This window comes from Sceloporus occidentalis, unplaced genomic scaffold, assembly GCF_023333645.1.
Source record: "Sceloporus occidentalis isolate IW3139 unplaced genomic scaffold, rSceOcc1.0.p SCAF_195, whole genome shotgun sequence".
In the NCBI taxonomy this organism is placed as follows: domain Eukaryota; kingdom Metazoa; phylum Chordata; class Lepidosauria; order Squamata; family Phrynosomatidae; genus Sceloporus; species Sceloporus occidentalis.
This window is the reverse complement of record NW_028317175.1, coordinates 1,301,260-1,327,731: the sequence shown is the minus strand read 5'-3', so window position 1 is coordinate 1,327,731 and position 26,472 is coordinate 1,301,260. Positions and strand designations below refer to the sequence as shown.

General features: G+C 42.5%; 2 protein-coding genes across 2 annotated transcripts in view; one reads left to right on the top strand and one right to left on the bottom strand.

The window, feature by feature from the left end:
• The window catches only part of LOC149278305 (pyridoxal-dependent decarboxylase domain-containing protein 1-like), a 30,077-nt gene extending 17,811 nt beyond the window's left edge, over positions 1-12,266 (top strand). The window contains exons 15-23 of the mRNA XM_089502147.1: positions 7,087-7,142; positions 7,367-7,472; positions 8,271-8,442; positions 9,168-9,286; positions 9,640-9,761; positions 10,610-10,702; positions 10,930-11,026; positions 11,255-11,353; positions 12,016-12,266. Coding sequence (XP_089358273.1) covers positions 7,087-7,142; positions 7,367-7,472; positions 8,271-8,442; positions 9,168-9,286; positions 9,640-9,761; positions 10,610-10,702; positions 10,930-11,026; positions 11,255-11,353; positions 12,016-12,266 — 1,115 coding nt within the window. The remainder of the gene's footprint in view (positions 1-7,086; positions 7,143-7,366; positions 7,473-8,270; positions 8,443-9,167; positions 9,287-9,639; positions 9,762-10,609; positions 10,703-10,929; positions 11,027-11,254; positions 11,354-12,015) is intronic.
• Positions 12,267-14,542: 2,276 nt separating this feature from the next.
• On the bottom strand, positions 14,543-24,030 carry LOC149278304 (protein N-terminal asparagine amidohydrolase-like). The gene is made up of 10 exons (XM_089502146.1): positions 23,950-24,030; positions 19,339-19,441; positions 18,517-18,582; positions 18,199-18,307; positions 17,438-17,511; positions 17,036-17,089; positions 16,135-16,188; positions 15,540-15,637; positions 15,103-15,216; positions 14,543-14,737 (listed from the first exon to the last, which is right to left on the bottom strand). The coding sequence occupies exons 1-10, from the start codon at positions 24,028-24,030 to the stop codon at positions 14,543-14,545; spliced, it is 948 nt and encodes a 315-aa protein (XP_089358272.1).
• Between the last annotated feature and the right edge of the window lie 2,442 nt (positions 24,031-26,472).

Sequence of the window (26,472 nt, the reverse complement as noted above, 5' to 3'; positions counted from 1 at the left end):
ACATTCACTGATACACCGCCACACTTTTACGCATTTGTCACATTACTATGTTTCTACACATATAGGTGTCGCTGTTTGTTATATGGCCTTATTGTTTTGTTGTGTTCTTGGGTTTTTTTTTTGTTTGTTTGTTTTTTGTTTTTTTTTCTTTTCATTTTTATTTGTGATGCCTAGTTTTGTGTATGCTGTACTGGTTGGAGGTACTGGGGGCTCTGCGGTCTCCCACCCGGCTCTGCTGTTTCTGAGACTCTTGCCACTGCTCCTCCTCTGTGCATTGGCTCTGTAGGCCGAGCTGCTATTTGTCACATGTTAACTAAACCCACCCCCCCTCCCCTTTTTTTTTTTTTTTCCTCCCCTCTCTGTGCCAATTGAGTCTCTGTCTGGGGCCGGGCTTGTTGGGGGTTCTGGGGCTTCCCTTCCGTGCCTCCACCCATGTCTCGCACCATTCCCGCCTGGTGGCTCTCCTTATGCGCGGTCTCTTCAGCACCACATTACACCTCCTGTTAGGTTGTATTTCACCAATAGGCTATTATACTTCTCCGCGTCTGTCTCATACCGCGGACGCATAGTTTCTTCCTACGTACGGGTTTGGTTTTATCAGGGGTAGCGGCATGGCCGCACTTATGCACCCTTACACACTACTTCACACCCGTCTGTTTGCCGCTATCCGTTTGTATTCTATGGTATATTGTGCTTCTACTATCTAATGATGTGTGTATCACAACAGACGCATGGTTTATTCCTGTATATGGGGTATTGCCTTCCTACTTGTACCAGCGTGGACACGCTTGTGCATCATTACACACTACTTCACACCCGTCTGTTTGCCGGTATCCGTTTGTATTCTCTGGTATACTGTGCTCCTCCTATCTACCGGTGTGTGCATCACAACAGACGCATGGTTTATTCCTATTTCTGGGGGGGTTTTGCCTTCCTATTTGTAACAGTGTGGACACGCTTGTGCACCATTACACACTGCTTCACACCTGTCTGTTTGTCGGTATCTGTTTGTATTCTCTGGTATATTGTGCCTCTACTATCTAATGATGTGTGTATCGCAACAGACGCATGGTTCATTCCTGTATATGGGGTTTTGCCTTCCTACTTGTGCCGGCGTGGACACGCTTGTGCATCATTACACACTACTTCACACCCGTCTGTTTGCCGGTATCCGTTTGTATTCTCTGGTATACTGTGCTTCTACTATCTAACGGTGTGTGTATCACAACAGACGTGTGGTTTATTCCTATTTATGGGGGGTTTTGCCTTCCTATTTGTAACAGTGTGGACATGCTTGTGCGCCATTACACACTACTTCACACCCGTCTGTTTGCCGGTATACATTTGTATTCTCTGGTATATTGTGCTTCTACTATCTACCGATGTGTGTATCCCAGCAGTCGCATGGTTTATTTCTATCTCTGGGGGTTTTGCCTTCCTACTTGTAAAAGTGTGGATACACTTGTGAACCATTACACACTACTTCACACCCGTCTGTTTGCCGATATCGGTTTATATTCTCTAATATATTGTGCTTCTGCTATCTACCGATGTGTGTATCACAACAGGCGCATGGTTTATTCCTATATATGGGGTTTTGCCTTCCTACTGGTAACAGCATGGACACACTTGTGCACCATTATACACTACTTCACACCCGTCTGTTTGCCGCTATCCGTTTGTATTCTATGGTATATTGTGCTTCTACTATCTAACGATGTGTGTATCACTACAAAAGGATGGTTTATTCCTCTAAATGGGGTTTTGCCTTCCTACTTGTAACACCGTGGACACGCTTGTGCACCATTCCACACAACTTCACATGCCCCCCCTCCCCTTTTTTTTTTTTTTTTTTTTTTTCCGCCTTTATCACTTTTATGATGTTTGGTCGCCTTTTGTTGGAGCGCCCTTTCACTGTTGCTGCTCTCCTATTTTGATTTTTTCTCACTCTGTGTTCTTCTGCGCTGCGAGCGGCGGCTCGCGCTTGACTGTTTCTTTTTACGGTTCTTGTTTGTCCTTGATTGCGGCTCTACCCACTCGGTGGTGGTAGACCTTTCCCCTACACAGTGACGCCATTGGTTGCCAGGCAGTGGTCCCTGGCAGGCGTAGTTTGTGTCTACTTTGTCCCTTTCCTCTCCCTTTCCCCCTCGTTGCTGTTCCCTTCCTCTCCCTTCCGGCCTTGTCCTAATTCTTCTCCCTCTCCCTTCTTTTAGTCCCTCCTCCTCTTTCCTCCCCCCCCCCTTTTTTTTTTTTTTTTTTTCTTTTTTTTTTTTTTCTCTTCTTTTCGTACTTCCTCTTTTCTTTTTCTTGCTTTGCTCCTCTTTACACTATGTCGACTCCGGCGCCTGGCGAGCTGAATCTTCTCTCTATTAACGCCCGTGGTCTGAACACTCCTGAGAAACGTTCCACCCTTTTTCGGGAGCTCAAAAAGCAACGAGCTGATATCGCGTTTGTGCAGGAAACTCACTTTTTTGGGCCTAAGGCTCCCAGGCTTCACAACCGGCTCTATCCTACCGTGTATCTGAGTAACAACCCTCTCGCTAAAACTAAAGGGGTGGCGGTGCTTTTTTCCAGTCGGGTTCCTTTCCAGGAACTGGATTCTCGGGTGGATCCGGAGGGGCGGTTCTTGTTCGTGAAAGGCACGATTTTGCAACAGGTCTACACCTTTGCCAACGTTTATCTGCCTAATCGGGGGCAGCATCTCGCCCTGCGTGCCGTTCTTCGTGAGCTTGATAGTTTTCAGGAGGGGTTGCTGATCCTTGGGGGAGACTTTAATGTTGCTTTGCACCCTGCCTTTGACACCTCCGCGGGCAGTACGAGGACTCCTCGCCATGTCACGAATAGAGTTGCCTCTCTCCTCACAGATCGCAAGCTGGTTGACTGTTGGAGGGCTCTCCACCCTGCTGCCCGTGATTATACCTTTTTCTCCACGCCCCATCGCTCCTACTCCCGTATTGATTACTTTTTCCTCCCCTGTCACTTCGCACCACTTTTGCGCCGGTCCACTATCGGGATCTCTACTTGGTCTGATCACGCTCCCCTCTCCATCTCCTTAGCTTCTCCTCTGACCTGTCCCTCCATGCGTTCCTGGCGCCTTAACGAGTCCATTCTCTCTGATGCGGCGTTTTGTGCTGAAACTTCTCAGGTCCTTGAGAATTTCTTTAAGGACAACCTGACCCCCGAGACCCCCAGGCTGACTGTCTGGGAGGCTCACAAATGTGTGGTCAGGGGACACTTCATTGGTGCCTGCTCTCTGCGAGGGCGCCGCGAGGCGGAGAGGGTGGAGGGACTCTACCAGCAAATAGCTCTGGCTGAACAGGCACACAAAACTTCTCTGTCTAGTGATGATCTTCAGCTCCTTTTATCCTTACGCGGCGAACTGGCCACTCTTCTTCACTCTAAAATGCAGCGCTCCTTTCTGAAATCCAGGGCCTTGTTCTATGAACATGCCAATAAGACGGGTAAATACTTGGCCCGTGCGCTTCGTGTGGGTCGGAGATCCACGTATGTCTCCAAACTCCGCTCTCCTGATGGCCTGTCCCGCTCTCTGCCCTCGGATATCACCAACTGCTTTCGGGATTACTATGAGAGGTTGTACAACCTCCGCCCTGCTGCGCCCTCTCAGCCCCCACCGGGGGTCTCGACAGACCTTCATTCATACCTGGATAGGACGATCGGTAGGAAATTGACAGTTGAGGAGGCTGCCCTTCTTGACGCTCCGATCTCTTTACCGGAGGTTGTCCTGGCCCTTAAATCCTCTAAGTCTGGGAAATGTCCCGGCCCCGATGGGCTCTCCTTGAGATACTACTCGGTGTTCCGTGAGCTTTTGGGTCCCCACTTTGTAGAGGCTTTCAACTCCATCTTGGATGGTGGTCGCATCCACGATCACACTTTGGCGGCTTCGATAGCCCTGGTGCCCAAGGAGGGTAAGGATCCTGAGCTGTGTGGCAGCTATCGTCCCATTTCTTTGCTGAATGTGGACCTGAAGCTCTTCGCGAAGATTCTGGCCAATCGGATGAAGCCTTTCATGTCTTTTTTGGTCCATCCTGATCAAACTGGCTTCGTACCTGGCCGGGAAGCTCGGGACAGCACTATCAGGGCCTTGAACCTTATGCACTATGCAAAGCATACCTCCACTCCGACTCTGCTGTTATCCACCGACGCGGAAAAGGCCTTCGATAGGGTGGACTGGTCCTTCTTGCTGTCCACCCTGTCCCATATGGGTTTTGGCCCTGGCCTGCTCTCCTGGATAGGATCTTTGTATACCACTCCTTCGGCTCGTGTCCGTGTCAATGGTTCCCTCTCCGATCCCCTCTATATCCGGAATGGGACTCGACAGGGCTGCCCGCTTTCCCCGCTTCTCTTCGTGCTTGCTCTAGAACCGTTCCTTCAGGCCGTTAGGATGAACCCGGATATCAGCGGGCTTCAGGTTGGGAGGACTCATCATAAGGTTCTTGGCTACGCTGACGACCTTTTGTTTGTTGTCACCCGGCCCGCCATCACCCTCCCCAATCTTCTCCGGGAATTTTCGGTCTATGGTAAACTTACCAACTTCAAAATTAATGCCTCCAAATCAGAGATCCTCAACATAAATTTGCCCCCTGCTGTTGTTTCTCCTTTGAAGTCCTCGTTTCCCTTCTCTTGGTGTTGCCACAAGCTTAAATACCTGGGTGTGTGGCTGTCTCCCGACTTCACCCAGCTCTTTTTGTATAACTTCGCGCCTCTGCTGACTGTCATTCAAGCTGATCTCCGATCGTGGAAGCGGCTAACAATCACCTGGGTTGGCAGGATAAATGCGATTAAAATGAATGTCATGCCCCGTGTATTATATCTCTTTCAGACCCTCCCTATTGCTATCCCGTCTTCCTTCTTCGCCTCCCTCCGAACGGCTTTCATGCGCTTTGTGTGGAACTCGCGGACCCCCCGGATCCGCTTCACTACTCTGATTTTGCCTAAGCCCCTGGGTGGGCTGGCCTTGCCTTGTCCACGCTCTTATTATAGGGCCTGCCACCTGCTCCGAGTGTTGGAGTGGTATCACCTCCCAGGCCATAAGCAATGGGTTGAGGTTGAGTCTACCCTGCTGGGTTTTCCTGCGAGGGTTCTGCCCTGGCTTTCCGTTCCGACGGCTCGTTGTGCGGCGCTGCCCCGCCCTTTTACTCATGCTACCTGGAAAGAGTGGCTTTCCATTCTATGGAAGTCCCGGTTGTCTTCTATCCCCTCCCCTTTGACTCCTGTTCGGGATAATCCTGATTTCCCGCCTGGTGTGGGTGCCACCCTCTTCCCCTCGTCTCCTCCTGCGCGGAGGTCTGACATACGCTTTTTTGTGACTACAGGGGGTCTTAAGCCGTTGGGTCTGCTTGCTACCCGCTCGCCTCCCTCTTTCACTGATGTCTTCCACTATGCACAGCTGCACAGCTTCTTCCGCTCCTTGACTCCTCAGCACAATGTGTTGCGTGCCCTCACGCGGTTTGAGGACCTTTGCGCAGCGCCCTCACTCCCTGCTCACGGTATCTCGCGTCTCTATGGCCTGCTCCTTGAGACCTCCTACCCTGACCACCCCCCGTTTATGGGGCGGTGGGAGTCTGAGCTTCAGATTGTTCTCTCTTCTGAGCAATGGGGGAAGATCTGTGACCTTACCCGCCACTGCTCCAGGAGTAACAGGGATCAAGAGATGGCATATAAATTGCTTGCCCGTTGGTACCGGCCCCCCTCTGTCACGTCCAGATATCATCCTGACATTCCGAACAAGTGCTGGAGGTGTGATGCTGCCCCGGGCTCTCTTCTGCACTTGTGGTGGTACTGTCCCCGCATCGTTCCTTTCTGGGAATCTATTCATCACTAGCTAGCTCATTTTACTGATAGAGAAATCCCATTTACGCCTGAATTTTTTCTCCTTCATCACATTCCGTACTCGGCGTCCTGGTTCCGGAAGTCGGTTGTCCGTCACCTCCTCACGGCTGCTAAGGCGTTGGTCCCCCTGCACTGGGGTGATCCTGCTCCCCCTACTACCAAGGAGTGGATCCTTCGGGTGGAACAGATACGGGTGTTGGAGGAGTTGTCCCTTTTGGCCACGGGGGCTGCTGAGAGGTATCAGAAAATGTGGTTCTATTGGTTGGACTTTCTGTCTGGCCCCCTAGTTCGCTCTCTGCTTACCTAAATCCGGTAAGTTTGCTGTCTCGCCACTTCTCCTGGATTCCCCCTCCTTTTCTTTCCTCTTTCTTTCTCTCCCCTTTTCTTACCCCCCCCCCTTTATTTTTTTTTTATTTTTATTTTTTCTTCTCCCCCTCCTTCCCACTCCTTATCCTTCCTACCCCTCCCCTCTGTGTCACTGTTGCTCCGTGATCAGGTTTCCCGGTCTTGCGGTGCCACGACAGTTGCTCTCCTCTTATGAGTCCTTTACTATGTGCTACTGGGCTCCTTCTTTCTCACACGCTTGACCCGCTGGTCCTGGACCTTGCCTCGTGGTCCGCTTGTTTTGTTTCCGCGACCCTGCGGATGCTGCCTTCATTTTCCTATTCGCCAATTTGCCTCACACACGTTACACAACTACATGGTGTCCACCTGCTCTGCTGTTCTGGAACCTGTGTTAACGTTCACCTGTGTGCTTTTGGTTTCATCCATGCTGTACCCTCTTTTTGAGGGACATGTGCCTGGTCCCTTGTTCCGTTGGTTTTGCATATGTCATTCTGTGTGATATTGCTCTTGCATTTCATCATGGCCCGTCTTTTGTTACGCGACGGCATGCTGGGAACCACTCCTGTAATCTACTGTGATGCTACCTATGTCCCCCCCCCCTCCCTTTTTTCCTTTCTGTATCCCTCCCTCTACTGTTTGAAAATGCAATAAAAAATTTGATTTACCCTAAAAGCTTAACACAATCTCTCCTCTTTGTTCATATTTTCTCAGTAAACATAGATAGGTTTATTGGTAGCAACTGATTAAAGCAGCATTGGCTTCAAGATATATATATATATATATATATATATATATATATATAATCTCAATTGCAATGTCATCAGAATTGTGCAATGTATACTCTGCGTTATTAAAGTTGAGATCCAGTAGATGTTCATTTTGTATTTTTAGATTCAACATTGAATTTGAGCACTATTGAAAGAGAATCGGATTCTATGAACCAGTGGGTAAGAATATATTTTACTGGATAGTTAACTGTCACGCTTATCTCTTTTCTCTTCTCGTCAGCATGCAGTAGCCTCGTTATACCACAATGTACCTCCATGCATGGCAGAGCTTACTCTATTCAGTGTATCTCTCCCTTCATCTGTATATATCACAAGCCTTAGCAATCAGGTACTGTACCCAGAGAAAAAAATCTTATTGTTTTATGTATTACTGTGCTTTCTAGTTAGGAGACCAGCTAGCTGTGCTTGTTCCATCTTGCGGTGTGGACATTGTGGAACTTGAAGATGAAGGCACTTGTGTGAGATTTAATCCACTAATGACATCATCTGGTAAGGACACGATTTTATTGTAGAGTACTGGAATTGTAGGGTTAAAGAGGATCTGCTAATGTTTTGAAAAAGAGTAAAACGCAAGCTTAGCAGACAGGTTTACCACTTTTTGTATATCCTAGACAACTGCCTGGCGGATACATGTATTCTCGCTTATTACTTCCAGTTGTCATGTCTTCCTCACTGCGTGAAATAACTTTGGGGTATAGACTGACAGCCCACAATTACAGTACCTTTCATATGCGACAGTGATGTTTGTGTCCTATACACCGATCTGACCTTCACAATGTGTTAATGAAGCATTTCCAAGTAAACATTCTTACAGAAGAAAGTGTTCATTGAGTCATTAGGTCACAGTGACATGTTTTTTAGTACAGTACATTAAGAAAGTTGACATTATAAATTAACAAACTTAGCTGCAATGAGGCATTGTTAATACCCTGAACAAGGGAATTTTAAAGCCGATATGTCCCTTTTGAAATGTGGCCTCATTAAAACTTCCTTCAGAAACGGATATTTTAGTGTCTTAAGGGCAATACATTTGCAGTTATTTTCTCAGATAATGTTTCCCGAGCTCACCTCTCTTTCTCTCACCTTTCCGCATCGCATTTCATCAGCGGGGTAGATTATGTTAATAGGAGGGTTATCTTTGATGCCCTCGGTGAAGCAAGCTCCGTATGTGGTTGTAGTGTTGAATGACATTAATTTTCATGTGGGAGAATCTGATCTCTAATGGTGTTGGTAGGAACAAGGCGATCAATGTGTCAATATCTCCATGATGAGTAATGCCGTCCATAGTTCTAGGCACCACAGGCGAGGACATAGATCACTTGATTGAATGCATAAAGGAGAAGATCCCGGTCGTTCTGAACACGTTACAACTGAAAGAAGAATTCAGACAAGAGGTTGAAAGGATAGCAGGACTCTCCTATATTCTTGACTATAGCTGGCCAGGTCTCGGCATTGTAAGGTAAAATAAAAAAATCCAGACCTAAATGCTTCCATGACCAATCCTTTGTGTTTCTTTTTCAAGTATGTTAGCTTTTAGAACCTCAGTAGATTCCATTTACAGAAGAGACCTCTGAGGTCCTGAAGTTCAACTAAAATGAAGTGTTCTCTTGGCCTGATAAAGCTATATACATTTATTTGTTAGTGAAGGCGATGGTAAATGAGGACAGGATAGTACAGAGAGCTATAGCATACCTAGGAGCTTCCCAGGGTTGGCTACATGGGAGTCTCCCTTTTCTGGGAGTGCTTTATTCGGGGGTGGGGCTAGCCTCAGTTAGACTTTAGTAGGCGGGGAGTGAGCAGGAAGTGACTAATGGTGCACCTGTGCCTGGAGGTTGAAGAAACTAACCCAGAGCCCAGAGATGCCAGGTCGCCCCAGAAGATTTCCCAGGTATGGACATTAGCAGAAAGTCAGTGAAAATGAAGAACTTCTCAGAGGACTATATAGCAGGGACTTGTAGGGTATAAAAATATATTGTGGAGGAAAGTAAACAAGGGTGTTAAGACATTTAAGTGTCAATTTACATGCTGGCTCTGAGACAGAAGTTGTTGACAAAAGGGTTTAATGTATTTTGATTTTGGCAGACAGACAAATACGTTTTTTTTTTATATTTTGTATGTCGTGTTCATATTATTAATAGTTAGCATTAATGTTGTTCATTTTGTGTTTTTTGTTTTTTTCTTTAGGTACGATCATAACAGTGAAGAAATGGATGATGCTAAGCGTGAAGCAGAACAAGAGAAGATTAATGCTACTCTCTTGAAGAAGCTAAATGAACTGGAATCTGATCTCTCCTTTTCTTCCGGTACGGATCATATGCGCATAATGTAGTACCGCTTCTATAACATATGTACTTTGTTAACATGTATTCCCTTAACAACTGCCTACTATGATAGTTCCACTAAGCAAATAAACATATAATGGTAAATTATAGGTTTAACTCACTTAATAATAGTAATGAACACATCCAGGCAGTGAGGAGAGTCAACTGCATACTCATCGGGTTCTACTTTGCAAGATGACCAACTTTAATAAACATACCTGGCGTAAGCTCTCAACAGCCTCACTAGAATACCAAAACTGTTTGAAGTGTGCATGAATCGCCTAGAGCCTTTCTTATTAGGATCACATTCCTTAGGGCATCTGTATTTGTTATAGGACCCGAGTTTGGGGCGGAAAAGAACTGTATATATGTTGGAATGGTGTCAGAGGACGTAGATGTTTCAGAGCTGGCAGAAACCATAGCAGCATTGGGCAGAGACATTGAAGAAAACTCCAAGGTATTTGAGTTTAGGGACTTGGCTCTACCGTTAGATAATGTTTACTTTGCGTAAACTTGTTGGATTTTTGTGTTAATTTTTATATATTTATTTATTAAATGCTAGTCTTAAAGAATTGACATCTCAAAGCCCTGATGGTTTTCCATCATTCGTATGGCAACTGTTTGTCAACTTTAACAAAGCTGCTGGCTAGGTCGGTAGCATTTTGTGGTTGCTATTTAAATCATATATATATAAACCATATGTATGGTGTCTTCCATAGGTAATGTTTTGTGAAAAGTATATTTAGCATATTAAGAATATGATACTCTCTTCCCTTCAGTTGTGAAAGTATTTTGCCACAATTTTAACTGTGGACCTAATACAGTTTACAGTCTAGGATCAGATATTTAAATTTAATTCAAAAAAAAAAAAAATTATAGCAGAAATTGCAGCATTGCATGAATGTACAATTACTTAATAGCCTCATGAGTTTTAATTAGGCCCCACACATTTATAGAACAAAAAAATACATAAATACAAACAGATGAATTACGTTCTTACAGCCTGCGCATAACCGGCGACCTGTAGTTTAAGTTGGTTTTATACCGCGCAGCCAACTTTAAACCCCTGCCAGCTGTAGCCCAATTACACTGACATTTTAAGTTAAGAATTAAGCTATAATAACGGATGGCTTGCCCTTTTCCTGCAAGAAAACTCTCCAGGCTGCGTACTTACACAAAGTATGCTATTTTTCCTGCTTTAAAGGAAACATTTTAACCAACTCGGTAATTAGAAACACAGCAGGATTGTAAACAATTAAATTGCCAAGCACACGCAGTACTTACATTTTCATGTATTCTTTAAAGCTGCTGGAGAACATGACCGAAGTTGTTAGGAAAGGTATTCTGGAAGCAGAGGAACAGCTGCAGAAGGCTAATGAAGAAAGACTTCTGGAAGAGGTGAGGTTTGGTGATTTATGTGATTGTATACAATGTAAGTGCTCACCAATGTTTTAATTGGAGATACCCAGTGTGCTGTTGGTGAATGGGCCATTTACAAGCGAGATCTGTGCTTTCCCTGCCTAAACTCTGAAAGACTCATGTTGTTACCAGAGATTCCTTGTTTTTTTGTGAATAATATGCAGAATGATTCATTGTTGAGTAAGAAAGCATCTTCTGTGTTTCAGGGTGTTCTACGACAGATCCCATTAGTTGGGTCTGTACTCAACTGGCTCTCTCCGGTTCAAGCCACACCGAAGGGCAGAACATTCAACTTAACAGCAGGTGAGAAATTATTCAGCGTGTATTTGCTGTTTGCCTGCACTTCCCAACATATACATATCATATATATATATATATATATATATATATATATATATATATATATATATATATATATGTCAATTAAGAAAAAATAATTAAAAAAAAAATAGACTTCAAAGACAATTCAGCTATCCTATCCTATTTAAATCAATGTGACTTTACTTTACGTTGAACTTTTTTTTGTTACAGCATCACTTGAATCAACAGAACCAACTTATCTCTTTAAAGCACAGACGACTGGAACAACACCGCCTGCAACTCCCACCTCTGGACACGCTAGACAGCCAGGTATTTATTGTATGCTATTAAAAGACTGTCTGTAAAGTACCATTTTTAAATATCAACAGAGTGCCATAATCGAGCCTAAAGAATAATAAGACATTTGAAGTGGAGGAAGCTCATTTTCAGTAGAATAATTTAGGGTCCATGAAATATAATTTGTACAGAACTCATGTTTGTACAACACCGATCAATATACAAGTATACTGAGTTCATATTAATCAGATATTTGTCTCCAATTTCTCTGACACTCATGTTAAGATATTGATTTATGTATAAAGAACAATTCTGGGCGAAGTAAAAGTAGTGAAATAACTATATGAGCCAGTGGAATGTTCCAGATCATCGCTTGAAATTCTTTGTTCAGATTTGTGTGTTTTACAGGGATGTGAGTTTGTTTGATTTTTGAAGGCAAAATACTTTCCAGAATCATTTCTTAGCCCTGATTGTGATCGTTTGGGCCATATGCAGAATCTGGAAGGCAGCTATTAGAAGCAGGCTTGCTTTATTTTATTTTAAAATTAAGGGATATGTGCATGGAAAACCAAGGCAAAGATAGACAAGGTTAGCGGGGCAGCAGTCATATTTTAGGAGTCATGTCTACTCTTCCTGGGATTACTCCAGTCCAGTTTGGGCCCCTCGCTATACTCAATCCGATCTTGCCTTCACAGGTCAAAAGTTGTTTAAAAGACTGTCCAGAAACTCCGATGCTATGAGCGAGACCAGCTCAATAAGTCATTTGGAGGAAGTGGAGAACATGGATGCTCTCTCTGCTCCGGACGTGCAGCAGCCATCAATCCATCCCGCCGTAGAAGCGATGTCTGTGAAGCCGGTGACCCTGGACAGTGAAACCCCCAGTGAGGAATCGCAAGAGCCAGAGGTCCTTAATCTTAAAACAGACGAGTCGGAAAGTGTAAGATAAAATGAGCCTTTTCTGACATGAACTCTCGTGGTATATGGGGGTAACTGATTGAAAAATGTGAACAGTGCCACACAATCCTACAGTAGAAAGTACTGTAACTAAATTATTAACATATCTGCACAAATATACATTAATCAGAGGCTTTTCTTGTCATGTGTAATGAGTTTGGGAATATTGTTCTTGCAAATTTATGGGACTTGTTTCCATTTTCAGCAAGCTCTTGTTTTTGTTTGTTTGTTTTTTTCCCTTTTTTTTCTTCATTATGACAATAACGCTTAACTCTTTCGATGGCAGCGAGGTAGCCCATACCTACAGCACTGAAGGATTAAGCACCACTAGGATTACGTTAGGGGAAAGCCAGTTCTAGATAGTTTACAATGAAGATTTTACTTGCAATATATTTTTCAAAATGAAACTGCCAAGTGACACCCGCAAAAATACATTATTAACAAGTACTTTCATTTGTAGAAGTGGTCATTTTTAAAATACAAAATTATTATTTTACTGGTTTTATTACCGCTCGTTGATTGGGAGTAGGAGATTTATCTACGTGGTTTGGTTAAAGGGGAAGTATTCCCGTCCATTTCTATCTTTATATAATGCTTGGCACTACTTTATTGTATATATTGTATCAAGATATTGAACTATTTTACACAACTGGATCGTTCCGTATATGTTTTCTAGAAGAGACATATGTAGCAGTGCAGGTTTATAATTGTCAGGTATGGCAGACGCTGCAAGTCTGTTATACCAAAGTGTCTCAGTTTTGGTCCTACAGAGTGTACTTTCATAGCCTCTCCAAATGAAGTCGTGCAAATTGTTCAGTATGCGATAGATGGATTGTTCGGTCTACTCAATGGTCATGTTGATCCTGAAAAATCGAAAAGGTATGGGCTACTTAGAGGGCAGGGAAAGAGTCGTACACAAATGTCCACATAACCCTGCTGATAATGACAGAGAACGTCGTGGAGAATTCTGCACTCTTCTCTAACTGTTCCAGATGAAGCCCGATGTTTGTACGTGTTGTAAGAGCTGAGCACCCGCTCTCAGGGTGTTTCATGTTAAATCTACTGAGTTTTGTCAGCTTTGAGTTCAAAGCAAAATTGTGGTATTTGTCCCCAAAGTCACCACGTTAACGGCAAATAAACACTGTGGCATTGCAAACAATGTGTGTTTGGTACGATGCCACCTATTTACATTGTTGCTGCGCTCTAGTCGCACGTTATGTTTTCAGCATTAGCTACGGCCATCTTTATTCTCGATTGTGGTTTTGGGAACCTTGCGCAGATATTTACACATTCTGCATAGAAACAACTTTCCTTTTGATTTAAGTGCTAATACGACCAAGAGTCTTCCCTGTTTTACTGGTGCAATGAAGTCTGTATTAATTTAGTGTGGGCATAGGGTTTGGGAAATTTGCAGTCTTATGTATAAATATTAATACAAATTAATTTTTATTGTTTTTATATATTTGAGATTGTGGACTACGGTTTACTTTTCGGTTTCTTGGATTACACTTGTGTACACTTTAACCTTTAAATAAAGTCATAATTGTTTCATCTGAACTTGTGTGGCAGTTTTCATTGTTTTTCACATGAAATTTCTATCTCTGAGACGAAAAGTTGCAAGGATTAATGAAACATCTGTTTACAGAAATATTGTTTTTGCCTGATTATTGGTCACCTGGCGTTATTCGGCCAAAATATGGAAGCATTTAAATGTCTGGTTTACTAATTTTAGGATTTAAATTCAGATTACACCTTTTTGTTTGATCGATAATTTAGGGAAATAAATAGGTAACGAAAGCTTATCTTCCGGCCCGTACGGTAATGTAGAAAAGAGAGTACAGCTGGGCATAAAGTCATCTGTGCAGCTTTATTGCAAACGCTATTAGTATGCATCTTCCAAACAGTCTCCGCTTAGGAGAATGTGAAAACTTTTTGCACCTGGTCATTTTAAGCCTGATAAAATTTACACTTTGGTGCAAAATCACACAGTCAAAGGCAGATAGTCCAAGTTACATTTCATATGATCATGGCTGATTCGCACCATTTATACTAAAAGGCATTGTGCATAGAGGACAGGGCATTTAAATGCTGGCCTGTAATTTTCTTTAATAAACATTATAAAGGAATTGCATAGACTTAAAGTACAGTGGTCCATAAACATAATGCATATTTATGTAAAGCTGAAAAAGAAGTATACCAATGCCAGCCAGATGTACGTACGTGGAAAATCATTCTAATGTGTGGTGCCTCTGATCGGTTAGCAGCCCTTTAAAAAGTCACTTTGCCTGCGCTATCGGGAAACACTCTTTCCCATGAACCATCCACTTGTTTCTTGTACACATGGGGTTTTCTGTCTGGAAAAATGGACTTTGCAGGGTGTGGATTTTTCTTCACATACTGGAGGGTTGATCTAATGTGGGCAACAAAATGTGGAGGCTCTGCCAGTGGAGAGGTGGAAAAGCACTGCAAAGCAAGAGAAGACGAATGGGACACAATTAACAATTCAATTAACTGCACCTATAGCCAAGCGACATCTAAATCTCTTCAGACAAAAATATAGAAATATATCAAGGTTGTGCCACCTTAATTCACATCATCTCACACTGTAGCAAGACAGACAACAGTAAGAAATTAAGGAATTTGTTTAAAAATATTTGAAAATTGATTTTTTTGGTTTGCCAACACCATATTTTTGGGATGGTTTTTTTTAAAAACAAAAAATGCAGATTTACACATTGTTTTGCTATATTAAAAAAAAATCAAAAAGGTTTTACCATGCAAATAGTACTTGATTTGCTATTACACTTCACTAATACATAAATATTCACCTCAAGGATCTGATCATCGTCCTGTTCCAGCCAGAAATCAATATTTGGAAAAGGTATCCAGGAATAAGGCCCAATAATTACTTGTTCAGTTTTTGCATTGTAAATGTTCACCATCTGAAACAAAATAGAACACGGTGCTTTTATTTTTATATATTAAAAAGGTTCAAATCATAACATGTTAATTCTGGGATCATACCTGGGAATTGTGCGGGTTTGACCCGGAGTCTCTGGGGGAGGCGCTGGTTCCCCAGGTCTCTGGGACACCTTTGTCTTTCTCTAGGCAAGATTGTGGCATTTGACCGTGCTCCTCCCTGGCCATTTCCCCTCTTACTCCCAGCTAGCATACGGCTATCTAGGGCAAGCTTTGTCTCCACGTGCATCTAGCTCTACCGCATTAGCCACGCTAATTGTTTCAGTTAGCAGCTACATAGTCATACCGTTCCTCCTGTTAAGGTGTACGCAGATCTCAAATCCTCTTCTGGCTCCCGGTCTTCAAAGGTTGCTTTACAGATCTCTGCAGTTTTAACATTTACAGCTGAGAGAAAGAGTATGCATTGCATGAGATGCTTAACATGGCTTATACTGCGGACATAAAAGATACAGATCAATGGCAAGAGGCTGGAAAGGTTCATGTACAGGACAGAAGTCTTCCTGCAGGACACTTATCGGTGGAGCAAATATACAAATCAGTTGTTTGAGTCTCCTCCCTTTTAATGAGGTCCCATCTATTGATGTGTCCAGCCCTTACTTAACTTCATATTCTTAATGCCTACACATCAACAGAACCTTTCAAAGTCACGCTCCCTATTTAAAGAACCTGAAAGTCTCACAGAGACCTTGTAATGCGTTTGTGAGTTGGGTAAGGGGTTCTAATTATATTCTCTCTTCTTCCTACCTTCATACTGACTTGCTTCTCTTTATATTCTGTTCCATTTTCACACAAACTGTGGACTTTTCTAACTCTATAACACTACCTTCGCTCATAAGATCATTTATTTCCGATGTACAAAGAGAAAAAAAGAAAACACTTACCTATACCATATATAATTGGGAGATGTATGCCATTTTCCTCCGTGTCATTTAATTCTACAGTAAAATAATATGCCAATGTCACTACAGTATTCACGTCTTAATCGGGTACCAATGTATGCATAGCATTTACCTACTAACTGGGATTCATTGTAATGGACTAATATAAGCCCCCCAAGGAGACCTTTATGAGCAGAGCTCAAAAGAGGAGGTAGATCTAACAGGAGAGCACTTAACCCACGATAGAGCTTTGAGAAAATAGGAAAACTGGGAATCTTTGGAAGGTTTTTACCTATAGCATTAAAATAATAAACCATTCTACTTAGACCCATACATATTTGCAGATAGAAGGCCACAAACATTAAAGAGGCTGTTCTATCTAGACATAGTATTAAGGTAGGCAGGCTGTCAGCATCTGCTTCTCATTCTGCAGCAGTTTGTATTAATGTTCACTTTAGTGTAAATTTTGTATACCGACACTTTTAAAGTTATCGGCGATTTTCTATTATCTCTTTTGTAATAGTTCTATTGAGTCTGACAGGGCTTTTTAAATAAAATGTAATGTGATAACCTCTGGCGCTGCCCTAAACCAGACCCAGGTCAGCAGCCCTGGAGTGTGCCGGGGTATGATGTCATATGGCCGCACTCCTTGTCTTAAAGGCTCGTAGCACCATTTAATGGATCCTATGAAGGGTGTGCCGTCAGTCTTTCACAGTGAAAATGGACCGATAAGAGATCTTGCTTGTAACTGCCCCATGAAACCTGATCATTCAAGGGGGGGCGGACGATCTGCCCCACGGTTTTGCAGCAGAGGGACTGCGGCCCTAAGCCTGGGTAATGCTATGCTGGGGATGACACAACAAAACAGCAGATACACTTACAGGAAGTATAATGTAAGTCATACCTGTGACACAAAATGTACCTAGATGTATGTCATCTGGCTGGCTATCAAAGGATTCTGCGGAAAATAAAAAAAAACAAGAAAGGGTTAGTGTTATTCTACTTAAATCAGTAAAAACGTGTTAAAAATATCTTACACCCTCTCTTTTAATTAGTTATGGAGAACTCTATTTCTACCCAAAAAATCAATAAAGGCTTTTTGCCAGAGCTGGCCCTGGATAATGTTCACTCAATGGGGGGGCCTTCAAGAATTCTTGCTGATTAACCATGCTTTATACAGGGCCATTTAAGCTCTTCTTGCAGCACATGCTCACTAGAGCTGGCCCTTCATCCACGAATCGGTGAGATAAAATCCCATCACACTCCTGCCACGGTAATTATAGGGTTACTTAAGGATGTATCTTACCAAGAAGCTGGCTTGTAAGTTTCTGTGATAGACACCTTTGGTCAATGAACCCTCCAACAAGGTGCAATTCTAGCCTGAAAAAGACAGAACATTTATTGCCTTCCATTATTAATAAAAACGCCTCAATGTAAGAATTCGTAATCATCCCTTATTGGGAACAGGACTACATACATAACAATGCATCATGTTAAATACCTAAATTCACCCCTTCAAGGCTGAAAAGATGCAAAGAGAAGCCTAAATGTATTTTTTATTTTCACAAATATTTCAAATACTTAGAATGTGAATAAATGCATAGGGTCTTTCTTCTATACCTCATAACAATGTTCAATATATTGACAAATTTGAAACACGGAACCAATTGTGTCTGATTCTGAGGGGACAGATTTAGCCAGGACACCATATTCTATCACATACAAGCAGCAGTAAGTGGAAGGACAGCTTTATCCATGCTATACTAACACTGTATTACGCAGCCATTTTGTGTATCTCTAGACAGCAAGAGATCTTCCCAGTCGGCCTGTTTACACTATGGAGGACTGTGCCCAACAGGGCCCGTAGTATGGAGTACTTGGTGCTGTCGTTCCGATGATGTGATATCCTGGCACTCAGTGAAATAGATGGCGGCCATGGAGCTGCATGTTGGGGGCACTCTGTTGGTTAGGCTTAAGGTTACGCTCCAACATAAATAAACCAACAGCAGTACGAGCCTTTGAGTGTGAACCTTGCTCTCGGCCATGAGATACAGAATGAAAGCATACCTTCCATCTGGTGAGGCTTGCGATAAAGACTTGACTGCATTAAAGATGGCTGCCACCTCGTTTTCTGTATCTGACCCATCGCAGTGTGCTAAGCACGTGGCTCCGCTGCCTGTGAGAGGAGGAAAAAGCTTGTATCACTGAAACGCGGTGCTAAATATTATTATTATGCAAATACAAAAGTAACATAAATGGTCTTAATCTTCACATATAATCACAAGTTTGGGTTTATTTCAGGGTCTGGCAAACCCAGTGAGCCATGGCTTCTAAATATGCTACTGCATGACCTGTAATACGCACGCACCAATATCTCTACCGTACCTGTATGTCTGAGCACCACTATGTGACACGTGGTCGCGTCTTCGGACCCAAGAACTGATATGAGTCCTATTCAAACAGAAGAGCAACACGGAGTATCAACATTCTGCACAAATAATTAAACCACAATCAAACCATACAAATAATCACAAACGTATCAGTTTAGTCCATGAGCTAAGGGAAAATTATCTTAAAAGTTGTTAAAATGTTTCTAAAAGAATAACCTCTGTAGAGTAGTTAATACTTGAAGAAAGGGGGGGTACATTTTTAAGGTGCCCTTCCACTTACATCGCTGAATATTTTATGCCTTTGTAAATTCAGAATTAGTAACGTAAATCCTAGTACTGATTAATGTCAAACCTACTTCCAGAAATAATTCCTTCATTATGCAACATTTTGACTTATTGATAATTTTATCGGGCTTGCTTAACTATCACATGACACAGAATCTTGTGTCGAAATTAAACTTTCAGATGAAAGAATAAAATGAGAGGTCAGCTCAATGTAAGGGAGTGACATTAATGTTTATCGGAGTGGAACAGCAACCTTAAACCACATATCTTCAAAAACCAAACATTTTTTTTAACACATTCATGCTAAATGTTGGGTGCGTGATAGTTCTTTCTCTAAGTCACTGCAATCATAACTATATCTGGTTAAAGAAAGAGAAAAGAGGAGGGTGGCTGATGAAGTGCCCAAAGTGCCCTTTGAGCTGCGGAGACCTATGGACCGTGTTTGAAAGCCTTATGCAATCAGAGGCATATAGAGAACAGAGATATAAGGCAATCAAATTCTAGGCTTTTATTGAAAATGTAATTCACATACGATCATTAGGGGTGGTTACAGCCAACTCCCTTTGCTGCACGTATAAAAAACCTTTGGGTCCAATTCTCTGCGTTGGTTGGCTTCTTAAAGCTTTGGCTCGCTCCTAGAGAACAAAAAATAAAATGACGCCTGTCAGAGGAATACGTCAGAATGTGTGTATTTAGGAAATATTCACATTAAATAACTAAAACCCAGCTTATTTCTTTATGTCCCTCGTTTCATTTAACATTGTATAGATTTTTTTATTTTTTTTTTAATCACAGGTGCAGTAAAGGAATTTGGCAGACTCTCCGCAGTTTACATAGAGAAATAAAATAAATATATATATGTATGTATATATAAAATAAATTGATCTATACATTGTGCTAGAAGTTCTTAGCCGACTTTCTTTCCGTTACCAGGGGTATGCGACCCCTGAATGCCCACATGGTGCCATACTGGTGTACATACCGCATTCTGTGTATACATTTACAGTGCACGGCCCACGTACCGGCCATATTTGTGGTGGGCACCTCTATTCCCACTGGATACTGACATTGTAGAAGGTGACTTTGCATTACTACACTACCCTAGCCAAAGTGCCTCACTGTAATTTTTCTTAGGGGCCCTAATGCAGAAAGGCATACAGGTTTATGTTACTTTTATTTTATTTGTGTATCTACACACACGCGCGCACACACACGCGCGCACACACACGCACGCACACACAGCCACAAGACCAAAATTTTAGATTTAAAAAGGCAGAGAAAAAAAAATGATAGCAACCTTGGTAAATAGGAAAGGTTTACTATATAGGTGATGCTCGTTCTTTAAGCAGGCTCGGGGAGAGAAAGCAGCCTGTAAATGTAAGCGTGCACGCTGCTATCTACCAATTCCAAGTGCATCTTAAAAATACCAGTTTGCAAAAGTTATTTTTACTCACTCTTTAAGTTACATCCAGGAGCTGCCAAACCTACTCTATAAAAACAGATGTACGTGTATGTATAGTGTTAGGTGTCAGTGTGTTTGTGTGTCGGTGTATGTATAGTGTTAGTGTGTTTGTGTGTCAGTGTATGTATAGTGTTAGTGTCAGTGTGTTTGTGTGTCGGTGTATGTATAGCTTTAGTGTCGGTGTATGTATAGTGTTAGGTGTCAGTGTATGTATAGTGTTAGTGTGTTTGTGTGTCAGTGTATGTATAGTGTTAGTGTGTTTGTGTGTCAGTGTATGTATAGTGTTAGTGTCAGTGTGTTTGCGTGTCGGTGTATGTATAGTGTTAGTGTGTTTGTGTGTCGGTGTATGTATAGTGTTAGTGTCAGTGTGTTTGTGTGTCAGTGTATGTATAGTGTTAGTGTGTTTGTGTGTCAGTGTATGTATAGTGTTAGTGTGTTTGTGTGTCAGTGTATGTATAGTGTTAGTGTCAGTGTGTTTGTGTGTCGGTGTATGTATAGCTTTAGTGTCGGTGTATGTATAGTGTTAGGTGTCAGTGTATGTATAGTGTTAGTGTGTTTGTGTGTCAGTGTATGTATAGTGTTAGTGTGTTTGTGTGTCAGTGTATGTATAGTGTTAGTGTCAGTGTGTTTGTGTGTCAGTGTATGTATAGTGTTAGTGTGTCGGTGTATGTATAGTGTTAGTGTCAGTGTGTTTGTGTGTCAGTGTATGTATAGTGTTAGTGTGTTTGTGTGTCAGTGTATGTATAGTGTTAGTGTGTTTGTGTGTCAGTGTATGTATAGTGTTAGTGTCAGTGTGTTTGTGTGTCGGTGTATGTATAGTGTTAGTGTATGTATAGTGTTAGTGTGTTTGTGTGTCAGTGTATGTATAGTGTTAGTGTGTTTGTGTGTCGGTGTATGTATAGTGTTAGTGTCAGTGTGTTTGTGTGTCAGTGTATGTATAGTGTTAGTGTGTTTGTGTGTCAGTGTATGTATAGTGTTAGTGTGTCAGTGTATGTATAGTGTTAGTGTGTTTGTGTGTCAGTGTATGTATAGTGTTAGTGTGTTTGTGTGTCAGTGTATGTATAGTGTTAGTGTGTTTGTGTGTCAGTGTATGTATAGTGTTAGTGTGTCAGTGTATGTATAGTGTTAGTGTGTTTGTGTGTCAGTGTATGTATAGTGTTAGTGTGTCAGTGTATGTATAGTGTTAGTGTGTTTGTGTGTCAGTGTATGTATAGTGTTAGTGTGTTTGTGTGTCAGTGTATGTATAGTGTTAGTGTGTTTGTGTGTCAGTGTATGTATAGTGTTAGTGTGTCAGTGTATGTATAGTGTTAGAGTCTGTGTGTGTGTGTCAGTGGGTAGTCCAGACCGCATCCAGCAAGCAGAGTGGTCCGGGTAATGGGACATATTTCTTAGACACAAAAAACATTTTTTTTTAATGCAATCTATCTTATATTTCAACAACGTACAGATGTATACAATAAGTGTGTTTGTGCAAAACAGTCTTTGGAGCTATATATGCCAGCACCTGGCTGATTTGATAGAACTGGAAGTTGCCAAAGACCATCCGAACTACTTTTCTTGGAATCAGAATCCAGGAGCCATATTTCTGGAAATGCAATCTGTCCCCCGTTACAGTCATTGTAATAAATATCATTATTGTATCTGGGAGATGTGCCAGCGGCAAGACAGCTGTTCATATCAACATGGCTGCCATATCCAGTAACTGAATACACCCAAACTACAGGGACGATATTCAGTGAGTGAAATAAGCCATCTAGGATGGTTGGCCACCAGAGAAACTGGTAAATGTTCCATGTGGGTTGCCAGAGAACACAACGTGATGCCCAAGGGCAGTAACGCCTACATCTGCTGTAGAACCTCCTGGTAAGAAATGGCATACTGTGGCACTTGAAAAGCAATACCAAGACTGAATCCTTTCTGTGATCTCTTTATGTGTTTTATGTATACCTTGTTGTTAAACTGGATCGTACACATCGGACAAGTTGTTTGGGGCTGCCATCCCAAAAAAAAAAGTAGTAGCAAGCATTTTTTCCCCAATAGTGTTTTTATTCTCATTTATTTAAAGTTTTAGTCATGTCTCGCCTCTGGCTTCTGAGGTGATGATGAGTTTAGCACTATACACACATACACACACTGATTGTAACACCACATACACACACAAACACACACTGACTCTAACACTACAGTACACAAACACATACGCTACTCCCTCGCCCTCTTACGTCGTCAGACATGTCTGTGCTGCGTACGGGCAACCAACACCGGCTCATATAAGGCAAGCGTCTCTGTGCCATACGACCACGGCACCCGCCTCAGCGCCCCAATGCAGCCAAGCAGAGGGGCCCAGACCACCAGTACCAGGCGCCCCCCCCCCCAGGCACAAGGAAGTGATTTCTAGCGACCATGGTGTCCTGCAGCCCCACGTTTGTTGAGCCCTGGCTATGACGATACATTTCTTTTCATGGAGGGGTATAATATTCTAAAGAGTGCTAGAATAAAATTTCAGTGATTTCATAAACTGTTCGCCTGTAGACATAAGAAGCATTTCAAATCCCCGACGTCACCATGCATCACCAAGGACCAAACCTGGTGAGCTTCTGCAGCAAAAAGAGCTGAACTGCCCCAGAAAAATACAGTTAAAGGGCTACTCAAGACCCTTTTTTAATTTAATGGAGTGCGGTCCATTCTGTTTTTGATTAATTTTGCTAGATGCAGATCAGCTCATACACTTTACTTACTGGAATTCTGCCTCAAGTTACTTTTCCTTAGCTGGATCAATTGAAATGTAGTTAAGTGCATTAGAGTCTAAGCAGAATAGAGAGCCTGATCTCGCGAAGGGCACACACCCACCCAGACACTCACGCTAACACACACTAACATAACTAGACGCCACACGTTAACATACCCAGACACGCAAACACACGGGGAATTTCACATTTTAGAATTTTTTGTTGTTTTTCTCTGGCTTTCAATAAATTTGAATCCAATGAACTTGTCCAAAGCCCCAAACCCTTAGATTTACGTCATTTTACCTTATTTTAAATCAATGACCGCCAAACAATTATAATTTATACAATAGCGTATTTAGCAATTAATTATCAAGTGATCTCGAAGCCTGATCTAGAACACCTTAGTTTAGACTCATTTAGACTCTAGACGACTGTAGTTTTTAAGTTCAGCTCCACCAAATTACAAGACGACAGCTCTCTGGTCTTCATCATGACCCTCAAACATGTAAAGGAATCACTACCGGAGAGGTCCCTGATTGGCGGGTTACCTATCAATTCTGGGTGCTGCACGTCAGCCCTTGACAAATATGTCCATATTGATTTCTGATGGTGTATTCATTTTAAAGCGGCCTCCAGCATGTAGCCCTTACAGGGGGTATTTAAAAAAACACAAGGGGAGGGAGGGGGGCAACCAACCAATGCAGACCATGAAGGCTATTCTATATTGCATAAACCCCAAGGGTTATTACATACTAGTTATAATATGCTGACAGTGCAGCCCTGTACAATGCATTATGATAACTAGAGATTGTAACATTGGAAGCCATGATCCTGTGCATCAGACAGTACAGCTTTATACCGATCTGGTATATGTGATATCCCCGGCAGGGTGTAATGAGCTGATGCCCGGATGCTTTATGCGCTCCCTTGGCACAGCCAGCAGTTCACTTACCTCCAGCTGGGGGTGCAACCGGGCAATCCGGGCAGCGGACTCAGTGATGTCCACCCGCTGGCTGCCAATAACCAGGGGCATACCTGCCAACTGTCTATTACAGCAGCCAAACTTCCTCCACAACGACTCTGTCGAGACAAGCCTGCATGCGCTCGGGAGGCTGGGAGTTGTAGTCCCTACAGGTCGTGAGTATTCCGGCTCGGGCGATGCTGAAAACTACACGTCCCAGCATGCTCCGCGACAGAAGTTCTGACAAGAGCACATGCTCGTTTCAATTGGTGGTTACCGATATCACATTGCGCTGTGGATGAGGGCTGGCTTCAGATTTCTTTTTATTAATCATCTGTACCTGATACCACAGTATTCTATATTTATGATATATCATATTCTATGATCAGATATATGCTTATCGACATTACATGTGTGGGTTAGCTGACAGAAAACAAAGCATGAGGGAAATTATTGGTGTTTGGTGTCTATTCACTAAAGGAAAGGTATCATTATACATTATGAAGCACTAGTCTCATTGAGCTTCTGCTGCAGGAAGAGCTGCTTGGCCCTGTATAATGTATAGTGAAAGAGGCCGTCTACTCTCCTTGACAGTCCACTAAAGAAGAATGAATTCTAAAGGGCTCTGTTGCACTAGTACTTAATATTCATTCTTCACAAAAGATTAAAGCTATTACCTGACAGAAGTTACAGCCCTGCTGCTGCAGTTGCCCTTGTCCAGCTAATCTTGCCACTGACTGGCTGGATGTTAAAAAAAAAAAAGCAGAATAAAAAACTTTGAGAAAAATGCATTTCTTGTTTTTATTTTTATGCACATCTGAGCCCAGGCTTGCCACGCTGCCTCCCAGATACGTCCTATACCCCCAGATATACCCCTCTGCCCTCCCCAGATATGCCTTATACCCCCAGATATGCCTTAGGGGTTCACAAGAGAGAAGAAAAACAGGGTCAAACACACATCTGCATGTTTTCTCTAGTCTGTTGTATGAGCATAATCTGAGCTTTTTGTAATATATTTTTGTAATATAATTTCATAACAATTAACATACCTCAGGTTAATTAACATACCTTAGGTTAAAATAATATATTTTTGTAATATAATGTCATAGCAATTAACATACCTTAGGTTAATTGTTAATACAAAAAGAGACCCGGAGGAGATGCCACTGGCACTGTTGGCTCGGATCTGTGTTACAATGAAGTCCACAGGAGAATAAGCATCCTAACTAAGGAGACAACTCCATCCTGCTCAAAGGGGAGCCCATTCATTGCATACTTCAATTAAAAAAAAAAACAACATAAAAACATTGGGTATTTCTAAATTCAGGACAAATAGTAGTATCTATTTAGCTACTAACGTGTCGTCGAGCAGGCTAACCAACAGGCATAAAGACATGGCATGGATGGCCATTCAGGGAGGCCTCCCCCTACGGACATTTATGCATGCCAGGGGGCTGTGCAGATATAGACACTGCCCACAGTGCATTGTGGAGGAGGAGACTTCCCTTCACTTGTTCTGGCAGTGCCCGTTTGCACAGGCTTTGTTCAGAGCCCTGGAGCTGGATCTCAAGGACTCTATCGAGAGAAAGTACCTGTCTTACCATTCGGTACTTTACGGACTTTTTCCAGGAACACACACGGAGAGCGCCATTGAGGATGCTTGGCGTCTCATGTGCTGTGTAAAGGACGCTCTATGGTTTGCCAGGAACCGCCTGGTGCTGAGGAGGGAGCAGTTCACAGTCCGTGACTGCCGCAGGCTTATCCACAGCCTGCTGAGAGACTACTCTCTCAAGGACAGTCTAGAGGCTGAAGACTAGCCCCGTTCTCCTCGGCCCCCTCCCCCCCCCCCATTTCCCCAGGTTATGTTCCACCAAAGTGCTAACCATATGCGCCACGTCTGGAAATGTAATTGTACACTGCTTCTACTGAGCTTTCCGTAACTGAAGTCGTACTGTAACGTGCATTGCCCTGCGCTGCGTCGCAGTACTGCTTATCGTCTACCTGTACCGATACTACCGATTTATGTATTCCTGCTAAAACAGGTTGATGTCTGTTTTATCATAATCAGTTTGTATAATAAACTTAAATACAAAAAAGTAGTATCTATTTAGCAGGTTTACAGTTTACAGAAGTCGCAGATCAGCTTCAAAGACTGAGTGCTGGAAAGTAGGCAGTGAAAAAATAAAGGGACATGTGTGTGCGTGTGTGATCTCTTGTGTTTTTATTGACAAACTCAAATTTGATTAAACTTTACATACAAAAATCACAAGACAAGATAGAAAAAGGAACAGCAGATAAAATTACATAGACCTGCAGATTTCGGTCATTTTGTTGCCACAATGCAAAATAAACATAGAATGGGTATTATCACTTATGTGAAAGAAATTCACCTCTGATTACTGAAAAGTTAATGGCGGGTGTCTAGAAAAGGGTTAAATCTAGCGAGAGGACATTGCTTCACATTTCCCATCAGAGCAGGGATGTCAAACCCTGTCTAATGCGCAGCAAGGTCTT